Source organism: Hypanus sabinus, chromosome 7 (assembly GCF_030144855.1).
Source record: "Hypanus sabinus isolate sHypSab1 chromosome 7, sHypSab1.hap1, whole genome shotgun sequence".
Lineage (NCBI taxonomy): Eukaryota > Metazoa > Chordata > Chondrichthyes > Myliobatiformes > Dasyatidae > Hypanus > Hypanus sabinus.
In genome coordinates, this window is record NC_082712.1 from 119065058 (window position 1) to 119087222 (window position 22165).

A 22165-nucleotide genomic window follows, 5' to 3' on the forward strand; every position below is an offset into this window, starting at 1 on the left:
GGCCTACCACAGTGGTGTCATCAGCAAACTTGAAAATGGCATTGGAGCTGTGCTTAGCCACGCAGTCATAAATGTAAAGCGAGTAGAGCAGGGAGCTAAGCACACAGCCCTGTGACACACCTGTGCTGATGGAGATTGTGGAGATGCTGTCGCCAATCCAAACTGACTGGGGTCTGCCAGTGACGAAACCAGGGATTCAATTGTGGCCAAGGTCTTGAAGCTTGATGCCGAGCTGTAGTTGATAAAGATCATCCTGGTGTATGCATCTTTGCTGTCCAAATGTTCCAGGGTTGAGTGAAGAGCTAATGAGGCAGCATCTGCTGTGGATCTGGTGTGCTGGTAGACACATTGGAGTGGATCCAAGTTGCTTCTCAGGCAGGAGCTTGATGTGTTTCACCAGCTTCTCAAAGCACTTCATCACTGTGGAAGTAAGTGTGACTGGGCGATGGTCATTGAGGCAAGTTACCATGTCATAGGCACTGATATAATTGAAACCTGCTTGAAGTAGGTGGTTAAAGATGTCAGTGAACACTCCAGCTGGTTAATCAGCACAGGTCTTCAGTATTTGGCCAGATGCATTTCATGGGTTCACCCTCCTATAGGATGCTTGTATATCGGCGTCAGAGATTGAAATCACAGGATCATCAGGGGCTGTGGGAGTCTGTGATGGTTTTTCCATGTTTTGACGGTCAACGCCAGCATGGAAGGTATTAGGATCAACTGGAAGTGGAGCCTTGTTGTCATTTATGCTGATTGGTTTCCTTTTATAAGAGGTGATGGCATTGAAGCTCTGCCACAGCTGTTGAGCACCCTTTGTTGATGCGTGTTTAATCCAGAATTGCCACTTTGTCCATGAGGTGACTTTCTTGGACCTTATGAAACTCTCTTGGTCACCAGACTTCAATGCCTCTGATCTGGACCTCAACAGATTGTGGATCTCATAGTTCCAGGGCTTCTGGTTGGGGAAGATTCTGAATGATTTCAAGGGGATGCACTCACCTACATCTGTTTTTATAAAGTCTGTGTCAACCATTCAGATCCACAGATGAGTCCTTGAACATGGCCCAGTTCACTGACTTGCAGTGGTCCCATGCAGTCTGAGCGTGGAATGGTAGGCATTCCTTATCCTAGTATAACAGTGGTGTAGTGTGTTGAGACCCCTGGTGCTACAGGTTATCTGCTGATGGTAATTGGGCATGACTTTCTTCAAATAAGCCTGATTGAAGTCGCTGACTATGATTTGAAATGGGTTGGAATGGACTAATTCTTGCTTGGTGACAGCATCACGCAGCATCTCAAGACTTGATTATAGCTGGCCACTGGTGACATGTAAACTCAGGTGAGGGTCACAGGGGAGATCTGCCTAGGTAAATAGAACAGGTGGCATTTGGTCGTAAGTTAGGGGGACACAAGTTTGACAAAACCACCACACTGGAGCACCACCAAGTGTTTCTCATGAAACATACACCTCCACTCACAAACAAGAGAAAATCTGCAGATGCCAGATATCTGAGTAACACACCCCTCCACCTTTTGCCTTTTCTGAATCAGCAATTTGATCCATCCTGTGAAGCGAGAAGCTTTCAATTTTGTTCTCCATCGACTGCACATTCAATAACAAGATGCTTGGTCTTATTCCTCTAGCTTGGAGACCAGCCCTCCCTCCACTCCCCAGCCCTGCTTCTAGCCTTGGCAATGAGCCTTCATCCGCTGAAAGGCGCCGTATAAATCACCAGTATTCATAAACAAATCTTCCCTGAAACTGTCTTTTTGTTAAAGAAAAAACAGGCCACTTTCTCTCATCTCTCCATGCAATTGAAGTTTTATCATCGTATCATTGCAGTAAATCTCTTCTGTTCACTCATGAAAGTCCTGAAGTGTTTTATAATATATCCTGACCAGAAATGAGCTTAATACTCAAGCTAACCCTAAGTAGTTAAAATGAAAGATGATTTTATTTAGTATGCTAAATTTAATGGACCTAATGATAGCATATGTTTTATTAAAGTGCCCTCCTTGCATTGTATTGCCATTGAAAAACAAAATTATGAGCATATACAGCCAGGTTATTCCTACATCTCTTTAAAATGATATGATTCAACCTGCATTGTTTCTCTTGATTTTTCATACTGGCACAATTACATTTATTTCTTCACTATGCACCCACTTGCTTTTTCCTCTGCAGTCTGTCTCTTTCCTTCTTATTCACTGAATTTTAAGACTTTTGTTTTGTCAGGGAATTTTTAAATAACCAACTTATCCAAAACTTGGCTTTGAATAAAAAGAGAAAAGAGTAGTGACGCAAATAGTGATCCTTTCGGAACACCTCTGCGTGCTTTCTTCCGATCTGAAACTGAATAGTTATTGCTTTCTGCGTCTTACCTTGCATTTTAAATTCTTTTAAAATTGAGTTGCAGTGCAGAATAGGCCCTTCTGGCCCTTTGAGCCACGTCGCCAAGTAATCCCCCAATTTAACCCTAGCCTAATCACGGGACACCACCAATTAACCTACCATCTAGTGTGTTTTGGACTGTGGAGGACCTGGGACCATGGAGAGAACGTGCAAAGGGTGGGAATTGAACCTGGGTTGACTGTACTATAAAGCGTTATGCTAACCACTACACTACCCTGCCCCCCATTCTAGCTATGCTGCTGCAAAGTCTTCAGTTCCACAGGCTAATTTTTCAAATATTTGTCGTGTGATACTTCTGAATGCCTTTTAAAAGTGCTGTTGTATCAATACAGTTCCTTCACCACTACCTCATTTACTCTGAAATTGGCACCACCCTACTGTTTTGATGGCAGATCAGTTTTGCCCAATATGCTAGCAAATTCATTTCATTTTTGTTCACTTTCTCTGATACTTCACTCTGGGTGACTTGTGTCTTGCCTTGGTGCTTTGGTTTTCAAGTGATTTTAAAGAGAAAAAAAATCAACTGTTTATCTTGAAGTTTATTCTGTTTCCAAACTAACGTCAAATTAACCATGCTGGCAAACCTGCACGTGGAAGGTTTAATCTTTCACACCAAGAATATATCTCATTAACAGATGAACAAGATTATCAAATTATCAATAGAAATCTGCTAAATATCTTCGAACCCTTTCAGAACATTGACCATATCTTTCAGATCATCTATAGAAATCAATCTTCTATTTGGCATTGATCTAATTTAGAACAATAATATCTCCAAAGCTTTATTAACAGGTTATTTTTGGAATTCAAACTATTTCATACCTGAACTGATAGCGATATAAAATTATTTTATTGTAAGTGCATTGTTAGTGGCTGATAAATCATTACCCTTGTAAACCCATGCTTGCAGCAAAGATATTGTTTCAAACCATCCGTTTTCAGTGTTCTCCTGATTTAGTTGTTAACTATTCAGAACTGGCGCTCCTGCAGGCTTCCTCTGTACAGAAAGAAATTTGACCCTTTGCTTTAATTGGGATGCCAATAATTTCCTATCTGGCTTATGAATGCTGATTTCCACAGATTACCAACCATCTCAAATTCTTGCGTTGAAGAATGACATGAGCTGTAGTTTTTCAGTTGTTGTGTGATATAATTACAAACTGTTGAGAGTTGATCGTTTGATTTGAAGTATGAGGCTGTGATGTCTTTTCAGCCTTGGATAAAAGTCAGTCATCTTCAGATCTAGACCTGAGTGAGGATACTGAAGAAAGCAGATTACAGCTTTTTTTGTATGCGTAGTATTTTTCGTAACCTTGGCTTTTAAATCAAAGTATTTTTTGAAATGTCACTTCTGTAAAGTAGGAAAGATAACACCAGATTGCACACCACAACGTCTAGATGTTTGAATAAAAAGTTTTAGTTGATTGAGGGATAAGTTTTGGCTAGAACACTGGAGATTATTCTGCTACCTTCCTCTGAAATACTGTCACGTATAGGAGACTTTCATCTACATAAAAAACAATGTGAGGAGTTAATTTTCACTTGAAAGATAATAGCTTCATCAGATTAATACTCTAAATTTATTTGACTACCTCATGATTTCTTATATTTTCTGTGGCATGGATGGAAGCTATTTGGCCCCTGTTTTTGTTGGCTGAGAGCAATTCAATCTATCCACTTTACATATTCAGCAATATTCAAAGTGGAAAGGCCCTTTGAGCCACACCACCCAGAAACCCCTTTCTCCCGCTTAACTCCAGCCTAATTACGGTTCAATTAACCTACCAACCTGTATTATAAATCTGCCATAAAGTACTGAAGAGTGTGATAACAAGGTAAGATCATGTCTCTTTTAAAATGCTATATCTGCTCCTGGAGAAAATTGTCAATTTTGGCCACCAGAGCTATACGTTACTGAGATATGTATTAAAGCACTTCTGCATTAATGAGTGGATGAAAGGTTATGTCTGATATAGTCTGGATAACTTTCAATTTACCAGCTGACCTGGCAACATGATGTTTCCATTCAAGGGTGACATTCCTAAATGACATCTACAAAGTACTTAGCACCCTCTAAAGATCTGGCAGTTACTGGGCTTGAGATATGTTGCAAAGTTGCTAAGTTCAGTCACACTGACCTTCCGTTTTAGTGTTGCTCTATTTATTTCACTCTTTCTCCAATTGTAATTTATTTTCTGTTAACTGTGAAGGAAGGATGTTTCACTTACCCTTCCCTCCTTTCCTTCCAGTGAAAGCAAGTTCCCTTTCAAAGGCTGTGATGTACAGTGGATTCCGGTTAATTGAGACTCATCCCAGTCAGTACATTTTGACCCAGTTAAGCAGCTGCCCCCTTTAGCTGGTTACATGGAAATAGTTGAAAAGAAATAAAAAAGACAAACTACCTTATAACTGAGTATCAAATTATATATTAAGTTAAAATACAGAACAAATTACAACACTACCAATACCTGGTGACACGAGTGAATCTGCAGATGCTGGAAATAAATAAAAACACAAAATGCTGGCAGAACTCAGCAGGCCAGACAGCATCTATGGGAGGAGGTAGTGACGACGTTTTGGGCCGAAACTCTTCATCAGGAGTGAAGTAACATGGGATGGTCAAGGGGGGGGATAAGAAGTGGGGGGAGGGATAAAGTAGAGAGCTAGGAAGTGATAGGTTGGAGGGAAATGGGCCCCCTTACCCCTGCCCCCCCCTTATCCCATCCCTATCTATTATTTCAGTCTGGTTCTCTTTCTCTTTTCCCCCCTCATTATAATCTCCCCCCAGCCCTACCTTTCTCTTTTATTTCCCATAATTCTCCACCTTCTCCCTAGCCCATTTCCCTCCAACCTATCACTTCCCAGCTCTCTACTTTATCCCTCCCCCCACTTCTTATCCCCCCTCAACCATCTCATGTTACTTCACACCTGATGAAGGGTTTTGGCCCGAAACGTCGTCACTACCTCCTCCCATAGATGCTGTCTGGCCTGCTGAGTTCTGCCAGCATTTTGTGTTTTTCAATACCTCTGGTGGTTGTCTGTCACATCCAGTGATGGCAGGAAACTTGTGTGGGAGAGTTTTTAAAGTGAAAGAGGCTTTCTTGACCTCAGAGGTCTGGGTCCAGTGGTATGAACCGGAGTCTTCCTTGATTGCAATGGATGACCATGACTACCACTGTGCCTCGCCGTGCCCTTCATGGAGTGTTGCAGAACTGTTGGATCTAGGTGTAGATTTCATCCAAATCTGAATTTGCAGGCTAGGATACCCTATTTCACTAGGGTATGAGACCCGTCAGCTACCCTCACCTGATCTAGCCCACCTGTTGAAGCAGCGTACCAGGGTGTGGCCGCTGTTGCGTGCAGTTACTTGGAACCATAGGTGAAAGCTGAGCACCCGCTGGGGACCAAAAGTAACATTCAAGATGATCGTCGATACTGTTGAATTATTTGTAGTTCTTAACTTGTTGAGGTAGTGAAATCAGTTCATTTTCTCTGCTGGCCACTCCTACATTTCCATGTCTGAATGCTTGAAACTGCAGTGAGCAAAACATTTCTGAATTGTCTTACTGCTTGCTTCTCACCAACTATCAGTGACAAAAATCACTGCTTTCTGAACACACGCACATGCACGCTACTGATGCTACTTAAAAACTGTTCACTCTGAGCACAGTGTAGTGTCTAATTGCCACACAATGTACGTAACTGATGTTATGTTAGAAAATGCTCATCCAGGGAATCCCAGCTATTTTCTCGATTCATTTTTGTTCTTCAAGAGTTGTTCCAAATAAGCGGCTGCCGTGATTAACTCATTAACTGCAATCTGTTGTACAGCAGAAGGAGCAGTGGTAATTCAGCTATCTCATACCTGCTGCAACTTACAAAACGTTCATGACTGCTTTTCTGGTGATGTGCTTCTCTTGGGCATTAACCTCATTTCCCAATTTGTCTAAAAGTGGCTTGATTGCGGTGCTGGAAATACTCGGTGACTGACTCTCCACACCCTCCTTACATGACAGATTACACTGCTCTTTCCACCATTCTGTTCTTTTGTGCTCATTGTTTTATTTATTACTACATTGGCAAATTACTCTGCAAACTTTACGTGGGCAAAGAATTTCATTGTACACTGACGTATATCAAGTTTAATTCAATTCAATGTTTGTCATTCAGCCATACATGAATACCCATGAATACAGCCAGACAAAGCATTCCTCCAGGGCCAAGGTGCAAAACAGTCACATACTGCACAAGGTGCATTTTGCACATACAAATTGCAGAAAGCATACAGTGATGCTCAAAACATATAACGTGGCCCAAGTCCCTGAGTGTCATGCGCTGTGGATTGATGGTTCATGGATGTTGTCAGCATGAGCAAGTCTGGAGCAGTCCCATCCTTCTGCGCTAGTGCAGCTGCATAGAAATGCTATCCAGCGAGCCAACTTTGGAGAGCATCATCGACAACAGTAAACTGATGGAAATCTGAGAGAATTTTAAAGTTTAATTATTTATGTGATGAAATTTCTTCTGGTGTTTAACCGGACTGGCTGATCCCTCATTTTGAGTCAGTGGTTCTGGACACTCCAGACACTGGAAACGTCTTTGGTACACCTATCCTGACAAATCCCTGAGAGCTGTGTACATTTCAATGAAACCACTTCCTACCTCAAGAATGTTCAGACTCAGCCTATTGAATCTCTCCTTGCATGACATCCTTGTCATCTAGAAATTAACCTCATGAACCTCCATTGCAGTTCCCTCCCTTGGTAGAAAGTCCAGATCTCTGCATAATACTACAGGGTTATGTGTTCTTCTTTGATTTGACCAATTCCTCTGAGCTATGTGAGATTTCATCAAAGTTTTCTTCTGACTCCCTGACATTCGTAACACCTGAAGAAATTATATGATCTGACCAATGTATGTAATCTATTTACAAACAGGGGACCCAATGAGATAGATATAATGAAACTGTTTACTCTGATAATGAATTCAAAAATGTAGGGACCATTTTAAAGTTTGAGCTTGCTCATTTAGGTAAAAAACTGAGTACTAATGTTTGACACAGGATTGAAACCTGCAGCAATTCCCTGAATTGTTTCTTGTAGGGTAAGAACACTGAAGAGCATGAAGTTAAGGCTGATAAATTGATCTGAAATTCCAGGAATTGAATTGAATTGAATGGTCCGTTATTGTTAAATGCAGCAGTTTGTGTAGATTGAAAGGGTCACACATTGGATTCCAGATTATATTGAGTTCAGTGGCTTTAACTGTGCTGTGTTAGCATCCTATAGTTGACATAAGTTCCCTTTAACTAAAAGAAAAAGTACAAGCACGTAACCAGTGATGCAAGATCCTCTGAATAGGAAAGTGGAGTGAATTGATAAAGCCTTCTTTAGATTTATTTAGGATTCTGTCCTCTGCATGTGCAACAATATATGGTGAATAATTTTAGTACTGCAAAAACTTACTGATAGATGACATCAATATATATAATAGCAAGCACTGATTATCCGGAAGAACGTGGCGCCAGCACATAATGTGACCAAGGGCGACATTCTGCAGATGGTTCGCAAAGCTACATCTCTCTCTTTCAAATTTTGCATGGGGTTGATTTTTTTTTACTTTGAATGGGTTCCATGGTTTTTCTTTGTTTCATGGCTGTCTGTGGGGAAGAGGAATCTCAGAATTATTTATTTACTGACATACATTATGGGCTCTTTGGGCTGTGCCACCGAGCAGACCGCCATCTTAATCGTAGCCTAACTATAGGACAATTTGCAATGACCAATTAATCTGCCAAACAATACATCTTTGGACTGTGGGAGGAAACCCACGCAGTCACGAGGAGAACGTACAGACTCCTTACAGGAGGTGGCTGGAATTGAGCCCAGGTGTTGTACTAACCCCCACACCACCGTGTCGCATACATACTTTGATAATAATGTACTTTGAATGTTGCACTTACTAATGAGCCAAGCTAAAATCTGCATTTTTTTTCATTTACCTATAAGCAATGTGGCAGAGGTTTGTTAGTAATAAAATATTCAGTGTTTTAATTCCATACACATGACTGTTAGTTCTATTTGAAGTTATTGGCTTCAAATAACTTGTTATAAATAAAAATATAAATTAAAAACTTGTTATAAATAAAAAGTTATTGGCTATTATGTATGTTATTTGTAGACCATTATAAATATGTAAGTCACATCCTTTCTCAGTCGTCTGCTCTTCATTGAGAAAGCTCGGGTCTTTGTATTTAATTTCATAATCTGAAGAAGAATTAGGGCCATATGTTACCAGTAACTTTTCAATATACCCATAGCTAAAGCTGGGTCCCATTTAACGTTATCTTGTTGTGTCCTTTATCTCTGCATGGAGTGGCGCAGTGGCGTAGTGGTTAGCACAACACTTTACAGTACAGGTGATATGAGATCAATTCCCGGCACTGTCTGTAAGGAGTTTGTACATTCTCCCTGTGACTGCGTGGGTCTCCTCCAGGTGCTCCGGTTTCCTCCCACGGTCCAAAGACGTACACCGGTTGTAAGTTAGTTATTCATGTAAACTGTCAGGTGATTAGGCTAGGGTTAAATTGGGGTTGCTTGGCGGCCACGGCTGAAGAGCTGGAAGGGCCGGACTCGTGCTGTATCTCAAAAAATAAATGTGTGGTTACCTCTATGGAGTAACCACATCTCAGAGCTCTGTGCATGCATGAGCTGAATGCTTGTTGTACGTCAGTTGTCTCTTTGCACCCAGATGTGGAAGGGAGATTCATGAGGTTCAGTTCGTTTCTCTGTATCCCGTGCTGATTTTACAGTTTCAAGAAGCTGTCACACTGATAGTGCCTTTTGTATCCCCAAAACGCCACAGCACTTCACAAGCAATAAAACAACTTTCAAGTGTGGTCACTGTGGGAATGTAATAAATATGGCATGTGATTTGCTTACAAGAATCTCCCATGGACAGCACTGTTGTAATGACAAGTAATCTATTTTTAGTGATGTTTGTTGGGGGATAAGCAAATGGCCAGGACACCAAAGAGAATATTTCTCCACTTCATGGGAATATAAACTATTCATGGGATCTTTTCCATCGGATTTATTTTAATAACCCAGTAGAATAGTTGCATCTCTACAGCCTGGCACTCCTCGACACTACAGTGTGCCTTTTGCACATTTTCTCTTTTCAGAAACAAAATGTCATGTGTTGTAAATTATGTAACATCCACTGACAATGTCTGTCACGGCTGTCTCTGTGACTGCTTTTCAAATGTTTTAATGTAGGCCTTGTATATTTAGGTGTGGTTAAATAGGCCTTTATATATTTGTGATTTACTACGGAGCATTGCGGTAAACCTACTGAACTTGACCTTTTCTCAGATGGACAGCTGTTGTCAGTGGCCTTTGCAAAGATGCTTGACTGGCTGCAGTGGCATTATATTTTAAAATGCACTTTCTCGCTTCCAGGATTAATTGTCTCTTAAAGCCTCTAAATGTCAACATGAAGTTTTTTTTTAATTATGGTTTGCAGGCACTTTTCTTTTGATGGAGTATTTTTAACTCCTGTGGGGGAAAAACAATTACAGATTAAAGGTACTGGTACAGGCAGGTTCTTGTGGAGTATGACCAGCAAACATTTGACCAAAATTTAACCTGTATTTATGTAGAATTAGTTTTCTCCGGCTGAGGATCCTTTTCTTCTGAGCCCTGCTGAGAGTGAAGGTGCAGACTTGTTCATGGTTGTTGAATAACTTGACGGCAATGGAGAATTGCCTGTGTTGGTTTGGCAGGCAATGTTATTTATGCCCAAACATTTGCTTTCACAGCTGGCTTCAGAGGTCAGCAACATTTTCAAAAAGGTGTGCTGATAGTACGGTTTGGTTGGATACAAGGGAGTGAGAGGGCTAACGTGCTCTCGCAAGGCTATTTTCCTGTCAGAAATATCAGTTCACAATCCTATAGGTATTTTTTAATTTCATTAGAGAGGAGCAAATTCACTGCTCAGGAAAGATAATTAACTTAAGTATCTTGCCTACAGGTGTAAGAAATAATGGTTGTAATGGGTAATGTTTTTATTACTGACATGAGTGCAGTATAGGCAAATAAGTCCGCCTATGTTCATATCTTTATTCATATTCCTATTCCATAGCAATGTAGAAGGAGGCATTTCTTTTTATTGAGCCAACGTAAGAGTACGACAGCAATGTATAGAAGTGGCTTATGGAATTTGCCTGGCTGTATGGTTGGGTATGATCTCTGATCCACTTCCAGTTTTTTTAAACTTCCTGCACTCTTTCAACTTCTTGTCGCCCTTCACCCCATGTGGAAGTTGGGGTATTTCTCAGTGCCTGTTACACCTCTTCCTTGGTGATGGTCTGCTGATTTAGGGGATGGTATCAGGGTGACTAGTGGTTCCCCCCTTTAACTGAAGGAAATGTGCTCTTGCACATCCATTTTTGAATTAAATTCTTTGATCCACTTTTGGACCAAGGTTATAATGATGTGTGGAGCCAACTGTCCCTGGTGAGGTCCAGACTGGGTAAAGGGCAAAAGGTAAATGGCAAAATCAACCAGAACCTTTTGAAAGTATGTGATGAGATGGTGATTTGACTTGGCCTGTTGAACACTTCGTACATGAGCAGCTTTCCATGTTATTGGGTAAATATCATATTAAAGCTACAGGCGCTGGTAGTGAAATATATCTTCTCTACCTGAGCGATGATGTTGCCTGGTCCATTGTCCTTCACTGCTTACTGTGCTCTCATTTTTATTGAAACCGTTTGGACTAAATTGAATTAATGATGGCAATCTTGGGAGAAACTTGGGCCATCTTCTTGTCATTACCTAATATACAGTAGATGATAATTTTTCTGCCTTGATGCTGCCTAAATTTTTTTGTTTGTGTGATATTCCGCATCTGTATTTTTATCTGTCTTGCAAGAATGCTGTAGTAGGGGTGCTAAACATCCTTTGGACTCTGGGTCAAAGAAAGCCTCTTTGTTCCTATGAGTCCTGTCAATTTTAGCTTTAGGTTTTGAGATTCAGAGTAAATCTAGTCACAACTGTTGGTCTTTCATACTCACTTATATCCCCTGGAAATCACAGCATAACGTAGCTACCTCATCTACAGTGATAAAGGTAAAAATTTAAAAGAGCAGCTTTCCTTGTTTTTATCTCCTCTAGTTGCCATGAATCCCAGGATCCAATCCACCACAATGTTTTAATTTTTGCAAGTCTCGTAAAGAAAGATGGAATTTGTATTTATCCAACGCCTTTCAGATTCTTATAATATTCTAATGCAGCCACTAAAGTAATTTGTATTATCACTGCTGTGACACAGGAAGCATCAGTAAAATATAACTTCTTAAAAGCAGTAATCTGATAATGATTAGATAATCCATTCTTAATAATGTTGATTGGTGGGTGGGGGGGGGGGGTGGCCACCACCCTGAAGAAATGTTCAGAAGATTTTCCCTACCCTATCATGCTTCTAGAGGCTATTTTCTGAGTATATTTGCCAGAGGTAGACATTAAAGAAATCAGAGAACGTTAGGTTAGTATGTGGAAGTTACTTTAAAGTATGCGATCGATCAAGTGTGGTAATAAATGACAGACCTACATGGAGAAATTGAATTGCTTAATCATACCTTGATTTATGTACTGCATTATGGAAGGGGTTACATTTTTAGTAAACTTTCCATATCCCAGTTTTCCAAAAAGTGAGCCCTTGACAAAAATTGACAAAGTGTGTTCTTTCTTTTGCATTTTGAGTTTATGTAGTTACTTTATTTTCACATAATTCCATGAAAATGAATTTTTACCCCACATCTCAAAATTCTTGGTAGGGATATGTGTATTCTGTAAGGGCAAATTTGCGTTACCTGAACTGCTGTAATGGTGGCATACTCAGTAGCTGGCCAGAATAACAGGGGTAACGCTTGTTCTCTTCCAAACATTACACACGTTTGAGGGACCAGCTTTGCCATAGGTGAAGCAAGTCATCATAAAATGTGATATGGATGATATATGTGCTTCTTTCAGCACTTCCTTCATCAGCTAATCAGCATAGAATGTTCCTCAGTTAAATTAGCATTTTATTTTAAGAATTGGTAGGTCAAATAGTTCTTCTATGTGCTTGTCAGAAAAAAAGGTCTAAAAATATCATAGTAATGTGAACTGCACAATCGTAGTATGATTTTATTAATCTCTTTGTGACTGGGCTGGCTCTTTGAAGAGCGATTGAATTTTTCCCCGCTAGAAATACTGTTTCTTTATCCCCTTGCCTTTTGAAATTTACTGTTGAATTTTCTTTCACCATCTTTTCAGACAGAGGATTCTGAATGTTCATTACTTAATTCTCAAAATAAATTTTACTCATTGCTCTTCTAGGAAAGCCTTTGTGTTCTCATGTGTGAGTGAGAGAGAGAGAGAGAGAGAAACTTGAACTGGTTGCAGGAAAAAGTTTGTGAACCCTTGCAGTTATCTGGTTTTCTGCATTAATTACGAATAAAATGTGATCTGATCCTCATTGAAGTCACAATAGACAAATAGACTATCTGCCTAAACTAGTATCACACACAAAAAATTGTATTTGTCTTGTCTTCATTGAATACATTGTTTAATCATTACAGTCCAGGCTGGAAAAAGATTGTGACCCCTTGTAGTTAACAACTGGTAAGAACCTTGAATAACAAGTAAGCACTGGATCCTTTCTTGTAGAACCTCCTTTAGCAGCAATAATCCCCACCAAACGCTTCCTGCAGCTGCTGATCAGACTTTCACAACGGCAAGGAAAAAACTCCTAACAAAACTGTCTCAGTTTATCAGCATTTCTGGGATAACTTGCATGATCAGCCCTCTTCAAGTTATGCCATAGAATCTCAACAGGGTTAATGTCTGGACCCTGTCTTGGCCATTCCAAAGCACAATTATTTTTTCCTTTTTAAACCATTCTGTTCCTGTTGTGTCTTGTTGCATCATCCGACTTCTATTAAGCTTCAAGGGACAGACCTCACATCCTCCTGTAAAATGTCTAGATACAATTTTGAATTTATTGTTCCTTCAACGATTGCAAGCTGTCCAGGCCCTGAGGCAGTAAAGCAGCCCCAAACCATGATGCTCCTTCTACCACGCATCACAGATGGGATGAGGATTTGGTGTTTCCTCCAAACTTAGTGGAGTGCATTCCTGCTAAAATGTTCAACTTTTTTCTCATCTGTCCACAGAACATTATCCCAGAAACATTGTGGAACATCCAGTGGTTTCCTTCATGGTGTTCTTCCGTGAACACCATTCTTGTTCAGTGTTTTTCTTATGGCAGACACATGAACGGAGACTTTAGCAAGCTCTAGAAATTTCTACATGTCTTCTGCTGTTACCCTTGGGTTCTTTTTCACCTCCTTCAATATTGCACATTGTTCTGTTGGAGTGATCTTTGCAGGATGCCCATCTTAGGGCAAGTAGCAACAATAATGAATTTCCTCCATTTGTAGACAATTTCTCTGACTGTGGACTGGTGGACACTCAGGTCTTTGGAAATGCTTTTGTGGCCTATTCCAGCTCCTTGCATCTCTACGATTCTTCTTCTAAAGTCCTCTGAAAGTTGTTTTGATCGAGGCCTGGTGCACATAGACAGATCTTTCTTGAGAAGAGCAGGCTCTGTCGGTAACCTAACTGGATGTCTGTTTTTATAGGGCAGGGCAGCTCTACAACCCACATCTCCAATCTCATCCCATTGATCGGAGCACCTGACTCTAAATAGCTTTACCCCAAAGGTTCCCATACTTTCTTGAACCTAGAATGTGATTGTTTAAATGATGTACTCAGTATTGACCAGAAGTACAATTGTTATTAGTTCAGGCAGATTGTGTGTTGTTGTGACTGAGATGAAGATCAGACCACGTTTTATGAGTATTTAATGCAGAAAACTAGGTAATTGCAAAGGGTTCACCGACTTTTTCTTGCTGCATACAATTGCACAGAAAATTAATTTGTATCTTTCTGTCTATGCATGTGTGTAAAGAAATCAAAAATATAAATAAAAATGAAGAATCTAGTTAACATAATATATCCAGATTGTGTTTTCTGCCATGGACTAGCATTCTCCAATTTTTAGTAGGTGAATGCAGGTGTACTGATAAAACAGTAATTAATGTTATGTAGTGAAGCATGGGCAGTAATGTAATCCATCGTGGTTTTCTCACACAAAATGCCATATTTTGGGTTGTTACTGCTGGTACTTAGAGGTGAACTACTTGTGAGCTAACATATGAGAACTGCTTGACCTATTTTTCGGGTGGTCAGATCTTGAGCCTCCATTGGAGCAATCTAAAGTCAGGATATTGGTGGGTATCCAGCTCTGGGCAAAAGCCATGTAGAATACCACAGACATTTACCAAGAGTGCTCTTTAGCTTCACTTTATATTTAACATGTTGTTAGCTTCAGGGTTGACAATTCTTTTAGTGCCTTGTGAACTCACAAATTTCAGCACATTAGGAACAGAGTTATCCACTGATATTCTTAATAAAATGCTGTCATTCTAGGTCTCTAAATATAGTTGACTCAGCATCTAGTGTGTTTTTGGGAGGGAGAATTTTACATACCTGCTATCCAAAAAAATAAGTACATACTGAAAACTCATTCCATTGCTGTATTGTTAGAAATTAAATACTCAAAGGGCACCAAGACTATTTCTTACAATTAACTGATATATGCACAGATAATCTCTTCACTAGTTCTATTGATAATTAAACTCTCAATATTTATCAGCTCAATCAAAAGGTCCCGTAACTTGCTTTGCTCTACATTCACACAATGTACAAGGCCATTTCTTCTTCAGGGTTCTGTTGGGTTAATAAAATAAATGTGAACCTGACTACCTTACAAATCCATTATTATACTACAAAGTTTAAACGTAAGTAATTTGCAAAAGTGAATACATTAAATAAGCTAAGTGATCTCACTTGGTGAAATGGTTAGACTCCAATGCACGGTGAAGTCACTGTGCCCGAAGCAATCAGGGAAAAGCGTGTGTCATTGGTTATCAGCTCTGTGTTTGACCAGCATTCATCAAGTGGTTATAAAGAAAGCCCGGAGGTAATATTGTAGGAAATGAGGAACTGAAAATTTGTTTGATTGTGAATGTCAGCCAGTGCATATTATTCCACTGCTATGAGCTTTTTTGGGTATTCCATTTCTGAGCTTCCTTGGAGGCGTAACTGCTCTGTCTTGTCTCACTAAAATAATCTGCTGCCATGCGGTGGACTACACAGCATGAGGTGTATTGTCCGTATTGTTGATCTCTTGTCCAATGTGTTCTATGGAGGAAGCTCTATCCAATACTGTTCTTACTCCACATTCTCTACCTTTTAACAGCTATCAGTCCCTGAATGAATTCTACTGGGCAACATCTTTCATTATTTAAAAAAAACCCTGAAAGTCCAACTTCCTATCTGTCCACCAGCTTTCCGCCTCCCTAGACAAAAAATAAAGACATGGAGACATTCTTCAGAAGACATTTCAAGAAGTCAAAAGCCACCGCAGCTGGTTTCAGGTTGCCGAGCAGTTGCAGGCGGACAGGTAGGCGCTCGAGTGGAGCAGTGCCTGGCAGTAAAGTGAGGCGCCGTTCAAGTGCTGGGATGCCCTCGGCGATGCTGATGCAGAGACGCAGGTCCAGCATGCAGATGCATGCCAAAGGCAGCAGAGGGCGCCGAAGATCCAGCACCACAACCCTTCCCCTCAACCCCAGGTACGCGGTCAAGAAAAAGCGCGACGGCAAGTTGCGGACTATCGACACCCACCTGCTTGGGCCCTCCATGCTGCTGGCCAGCTTGATTCAGATGACCGAGGAGGAAGAGGGTGAGGCCGATGGGGACAGTGAGGCACGTGCTTCAGGGATGGCCATCAGCCTTGACCACAAAGACAACAAGAGCTCGTCAGGAGAGTCAGATGCCTTTCAGTCTTCTTCCACGGGTAGTAGCTGGAGTGAGCTGGAGCAATTGGACAAGAAGATGGGCAGTTGCACCCTTTCTAAAGTTTCAGAGGTATTCCAACCCTCAGCTTTGTATTACAGGCCAGTCTACAGCAAACCTTTCATCAGAGCTCCTCGCTGTTTGAGACGGAACTCTTCTCAAGCCCTTTCCACAGAGTCAGACGTTCCTGGGTTATGCGGTGGCTACAGGATTTTGAGTCAGCGCCGGCGTTCAAGTGCTTACCGGGTACAAGCAGCAGCCTGCAAATCTGCTGCACCACACGGTCCCCGAATGGGGAGTAGACGGCCCTCGCTGAATGTCAGGAGGGCCTCTTGCACTTACCTTCCACCACGCTGGAGGCATGGCGTTCGCAGAAACTCGCTTAGCTTGATGCACAGGAAATACCCAGCTAAGCACCCCACAGCATGGAGCAACTTCCTGTCGTATGTATTCCTCAGTTATTCTCAGTGGGGGAGGGTTTTAAGGAGGAAGAGGCATTACCTTGTTGTTATTCAGGGTCTAAACCACCTCTTAGTGGAAGGGTGAACTCCAGCTTCTTGTACCCCTGGTCAACTGACCTGGTGTGCTGCGAGGTTTGGCTGTTTCTGCAGATGATGCCATTTTTCCTGATGTTTGATGAACTCTTGCAGAGTACGGGTTAGTTCAGGGACATCAGCTGATCATTTTCACATGTACTGGCATACAGCAAAAAGCTTTTGCTTCCCATGCCACCCGAACAGATCATTACCCCAAGATAATGAAAAGAAAGCAAGGCAGAATGTACTGTTACACATTACAGTGAAGGTAAAAAGTGCAAGGCCCATGGCGAGTTAGACTGGGAGATCTCGAATTTACAAGTGAGAGGTTAGTGGGATAAAGCTGTCCTGGTCTGGTGGTATGTGCAGTCAAACTTCTGTAAGTTCTACAGAAGATTGTAGAAGGGTATTTGCCTCATTGAAATATTCGTGTACTTCCTCTTCCTCAATTATCCTGTGTACTTTTAAACAATGTGATAAGTGTGGATGGCAAAGTTTCCCACTGCATCTCAGTGCATGTGACAATAATAAACCAATTTCCCAGTGGCTGACCCTTGTCAGCAGAGTACACTTACTTTGTTTTAGTGGGCGAACTTATATTAAATAATGATGAATTATACACAGATTTCCTCTTCATTTGAAAGAACTTTAGTGACGTTGCATAATCTGCAGCTGGAAGGATGACTAAACCAAATACTATAATCATTGTTTTAAACTCATTGTTATCTCCCAAAACAATAGACTGCAGAAGTTCATAAATCCACATTGTCCTAAATTAATTTCCTTTCTTCCACTGGGCTAGAAAATGCAGCCAGTTAGCTGGGGATCTGTTGAGATCTACAAGGTGTGTGCATAAATGTGGTTCATCACACCTGTTGATGATGTGATGATGTGATCAGAGGCATTTCTGAGTTGACGGGCTGGATACGGGTTGTATTTAGACTCTTAACATGGACCACTTCATCTAAATTGAGTTAATCAAAGGGAAAATAGGTTGGTGGTTTAAAGTATATTTATATTTTAATTCAGTTTTTTTGTATTTTCAATAGATTTATCTGTTTAAATTATATTAACTTTTAAATATTTCTAACGTTTTGTCATTTGAAATGGATGCTTTCTATGTTAAAAGGGCTATTTTAGATTTAAAATCGAGCAATGAGAGGGTTAATTGATGACATTTGCATTGTGGGTTCTAAAGAAAAACTGAACATTCATATAAAATGGAACTTAACACTTTAGCTTTTATGTAGATTAAGCCAAAATGTGAAATCTGAATTCTTCTCCTCTTTGGCTGTCCACCGATTTCGATGGTGACTGTGCTGAGAGTTTAGTCTCTGCAGGCATGTACCATCCAGAAACTCTACTCCAACACACCTTGCACAGTAGTAAGACAGACAGTGTCATGCCCCCACCATACAGTCTCTCTGGGTTTCCAAATCTGTTGCTAAGTGTTACACAGGAGTGTAACAGACTGAGCGGATAAGGAAGCTGCCTGGCAGTGACACCGAGCTAGTCTAGTGATGCCATCCGTTGACCAGCACTCTGGTTCCTCCACATGCCACCAAGGTGGCTGTACCATTGACCCTTTTGGATTCATCTGCCTCGGACACCATCAGACACCCTGCAGCCGGCGTCCTCGTTGGGTGCAGCCTTTACCTGAAGAGGCATAACCTGCAAAGTAGCAAAGGCATGTTTACCTCCTTGACTTAGCTAGCCACGATCCTACTACTAGATCTAGTCTAGAGGTATACCGATAGAACATCACCTTCACGGCTAGGTTAGACCTACCAGAGAACGAATCTCCGCCGTACTTCTCTGATGTTCGGCCAGTGTCACTCCTACGCCACAGTGAGGCGCCAAGGTCGGATTTTATAGGATCTGAATTGTATAATCTTTAAAGTCATGAGTTGATAGTGACAGACTGTGAAACTACATTAAAAGTTATAATAGTTTATAAGTAACAGCTAAAAGTGAAGAATGAATGCATAGTTTGCAGGAGCTATATATATATATATATACCCTTTTAAAGGGGGGAAAAAACACATCAGAAGAGAAGATAAAGTAGTATTAGCTTAAAGAAAAAGATTGTAATTTTGCTAAAAATTGCCAATAATGTGGACCAAAACATTGAAAGTAGAATATGGGACATTTCTAGTAAAAAGATGTAAAATTTTTTTGTAACTATGTAGAAATCAATAGTTCAAGTTATTTAGGGTTCCTTACTGAGACAGGAGAGATTATGTTGGGCAATAATAAATAGTTTGTGCCTGTCTTCAACAAAGAAGATGCAAAGCTGTCCCAAAGTAGTAGTGTGAGTGAGGAGCTGAAGAAATTTGGCATTAATTAACCAGGGAGATTAATAAGATTGAAATGTGAAGAAGGGTTGATAAATCCTCAGAACCTCTTCGTTCTAGAATTTTGCAGGAGATGGCGGATGCACTGGCTATCATTTTCCAAAATTCCAAAGATTCTGGACTCATTTCCATGGACTGGAATGTAGCAAATGCAATCTCATTATATTAGGAAAGGGAAAGCAGGAAATTGGGTCAGGCAGCTTGTCTTCTGTCAGATGGAAAATGTAGCAATCTGTTATTAAGAAAGTGGTAACAAGACATTTAGAAAATAATAAAAGGATTTGACAAAGTCAACACGATGTTCAGAAAGGGAGAATGCTGTTGACAGATCTGCCGTGTAGTTTTTTTGAGTCTGTAGTTAGTAGAATTGATCGGGGCAATAGATGGTGTGATGTATTTGGACTTCCAAATAAGTTTTAATAAGATACCATATAAGGCTCTTAAACAAAATTATAGATCCTGCAATGGTAGGAGATATGTAATTGAGGGATAATTAATGGACAGAAAACATTGAACTAAATGGGTCATTTTCATATTGGAAGGCAGTAGGTAAGGGGGTGCTGAGGGATTAATTCTGGGATCGCAGTTACTCACAGTCTATATCAATAAGGTGATTGGGTGTAATAAAGTCCATGTTTGCTGATAGTTGAGATTTTGATGGGGAGAGACTTCAGAAAGATAATCATGCTGAGTAAGTAACAGATGGGGATGGAAGAAATATGGAAAAGTAAGAGTATCTGTTTTGGTAGGACTGTTTTACCCGTTGAAAGTTGTTGGCATTCAGGGGGAGTTGGGAGCCCTTGCACAAGAATCACTAGAAGTTCACGTGCAGGCACATGAAGCAGTTAAGAAGATATGTAGTTGGTCTGATATAAGGAATGTAGCAATTGACTTCTGGGTTGATATTTTTGTTCTATATGAGAATTGGCCCATGCTTGAGAGGGTAGATGCACGGATGATGATTACACTATCTAAGGTCTAGATTTCAAGATTCACTGTCTCAGGATAAGGGTTTGGCCATCCAGGACTGAGATGAGCCAAACTTTCTTCAACCAGGGCAGTGAATAATTTCTACCCCAGAGGACCATGGAGGCTCAGTTGCTCAGTATACTAAACACATGTGATCAATAGATTATTCAGTATTAAAGGAATTGAGACTTGGAGAATTGGTGCAGGAAAATAGTTGTGAAGTAAAAGATCAGCCATGATCTTACTGTATTGTGGAGCAGGTACAAGAAGCCTTCTTTCTACACTTGCATCTGTTTCTCATTTAATATATAAAGAAATATCATGTCATTCAGCTTACACTGAAACTACATCTGAATTAGGATCAAGAATAGGCTACTTTGCCCTTCAAAACCTCCCTGATAGTTAATAATTCAATTGTAACTTCAACTCCATATTGCTGTCTACTGTGTAACCTTTCATTCCCTTATCAAATATTTGTTTGGTCTCTTCTAAAAATATTTGCAGATTCTGTTTTTGTAACCCTTTTGAGGAAGTTTTTGAGCGAGGTAAAAAAAATCACTCCATCTCATGTTTCAGTAATCTCTTGTTTCTCTCCTAAGAGGAAGAATCCGCTACACATCCACTCTGTCAAGACCCCTTAGTGTTTCAATAATATCCCCTCCCACTGTTCTAAACCCAGCAGATAGTCTAGTCTAACAAACCTTTCCTCATAAGGCAATCTGTTCATTCCAAGTATTCATCCAGAAAATCTCTCTGAAGTGCTTCCACTGCATTTACAATACATCCATGCTTATAAATGGAAGAATACTATGCACAACACATCAGATGTGGTCTTCAATGCTCTATATAACTGCTGTTTTTTCTATTCCATTTCCCCAGCAACTAACAATGCTTAAAGTTCAAAGTAAATTTATTATCAAAGTAATTGTATGTCACCAAATACTTCCCCGAGATTCATTTATTGCAGGCATCACAGAAGAACAAAGAAATACAACACGATGAATGAAACAATTACACACAAAGACTTAACAAGCAGCCAATGTACAAAAGAACACAAACTGTGCAAATACAATAAATAGATAAATAATACACGAGTTGTGGACTCCCTGAAAGTGTGTCAATAAGTTTTGTTCAGTGATCAGTTCACTGTTGCGATGAGTGAAGTTGTCCTATCTGGTTGAGGAGCCTGATGGTTGTTCCTGAACCTGGTGGTGTGGGACCTAAGGCTGCTGTACCTCTTTCCTGATGGTAGCAGTGAGAAGAGATCATGGCCTGGATGATGGGGACCATTGATGATTGATGCTGCTTTCTTGTGACAGTGCTCTTTGTAGATATGCTCAATGGTGGGAAGTGCTTTTCATGTAATAAGCTGGGCTGTATCCAGTACTTTTTATAGGCTGTTCTGCTCTTGGGCACTGGTGTTTCCGTACCAGACTTTGATGCAACCGGTCAGGATACTCTGCACGGTGCATCTATGGAAGTTTGTCAAAGTTTTCGATGGCATGTTGAAACTGCGCAAACTTCTAAGAAAGTAGAGGCACTGCTGTACTTTCTTTGAAATGACACTCAGACCCTCTGATGTGATCACACCTAGGAACGTAAGGATTCTGACCCTCCCCACCTCTGAATGAACACTGCCACATAGATCTCCGATTTCTTCCTCTGGGAGTCAATAACGAGCTCTTTGGTTTGCTGATGTTGAGCGAGACATTGTTGTTGTAATACCACCACTCAAACAGATTTTCAATCACCCTTCTATATGCCGATTCAACCCCATCTTTGATTTGGCCAATAACTGTTGTGCTGTCAGCAAACTTAAATATGGCTCATTTCTGCTCACTTTTATAATTCCTCACAGTATCTCGATGTCAAACTTTTGTGTTTCCTGCATTAAGACAGCCAGATCTCATTTAAGCCACACATTTACCA

General features: G+C 40.5%; 1 protein-coding gene across 5 annotated transcripts in view; it reads left to right on the plus strand.

The window, feature by feature from the left end:
* The window catches only part of dgkza (diacylglycerol kinase, zeta a), a 473329-nt gene that overhangs the window by 183885 nt on the left and 267279 nt on the right, over positions 1-22165 (plus strand). For 3 of the 5 annotated variants that reach the window (XM_059975477.1, XM_059975475.1, XM_059975476.1), the window contains exon 2: positions 15782-16820. The exons of the other annotated variants lie outside the window; for them this stretch is intronic. In XM_059975477.1, the coding sequence (XP_059831460.1) occupies positions 15901-16820 (920 nt within the window). In that variant the 5' untranslated portion in view covers positions 15782-15900. The remainder of the gene's footprint in view (positions 1-15781; positions 16821-22165) is intronic. 5 annotated transcript variants of the gene reach the window in all.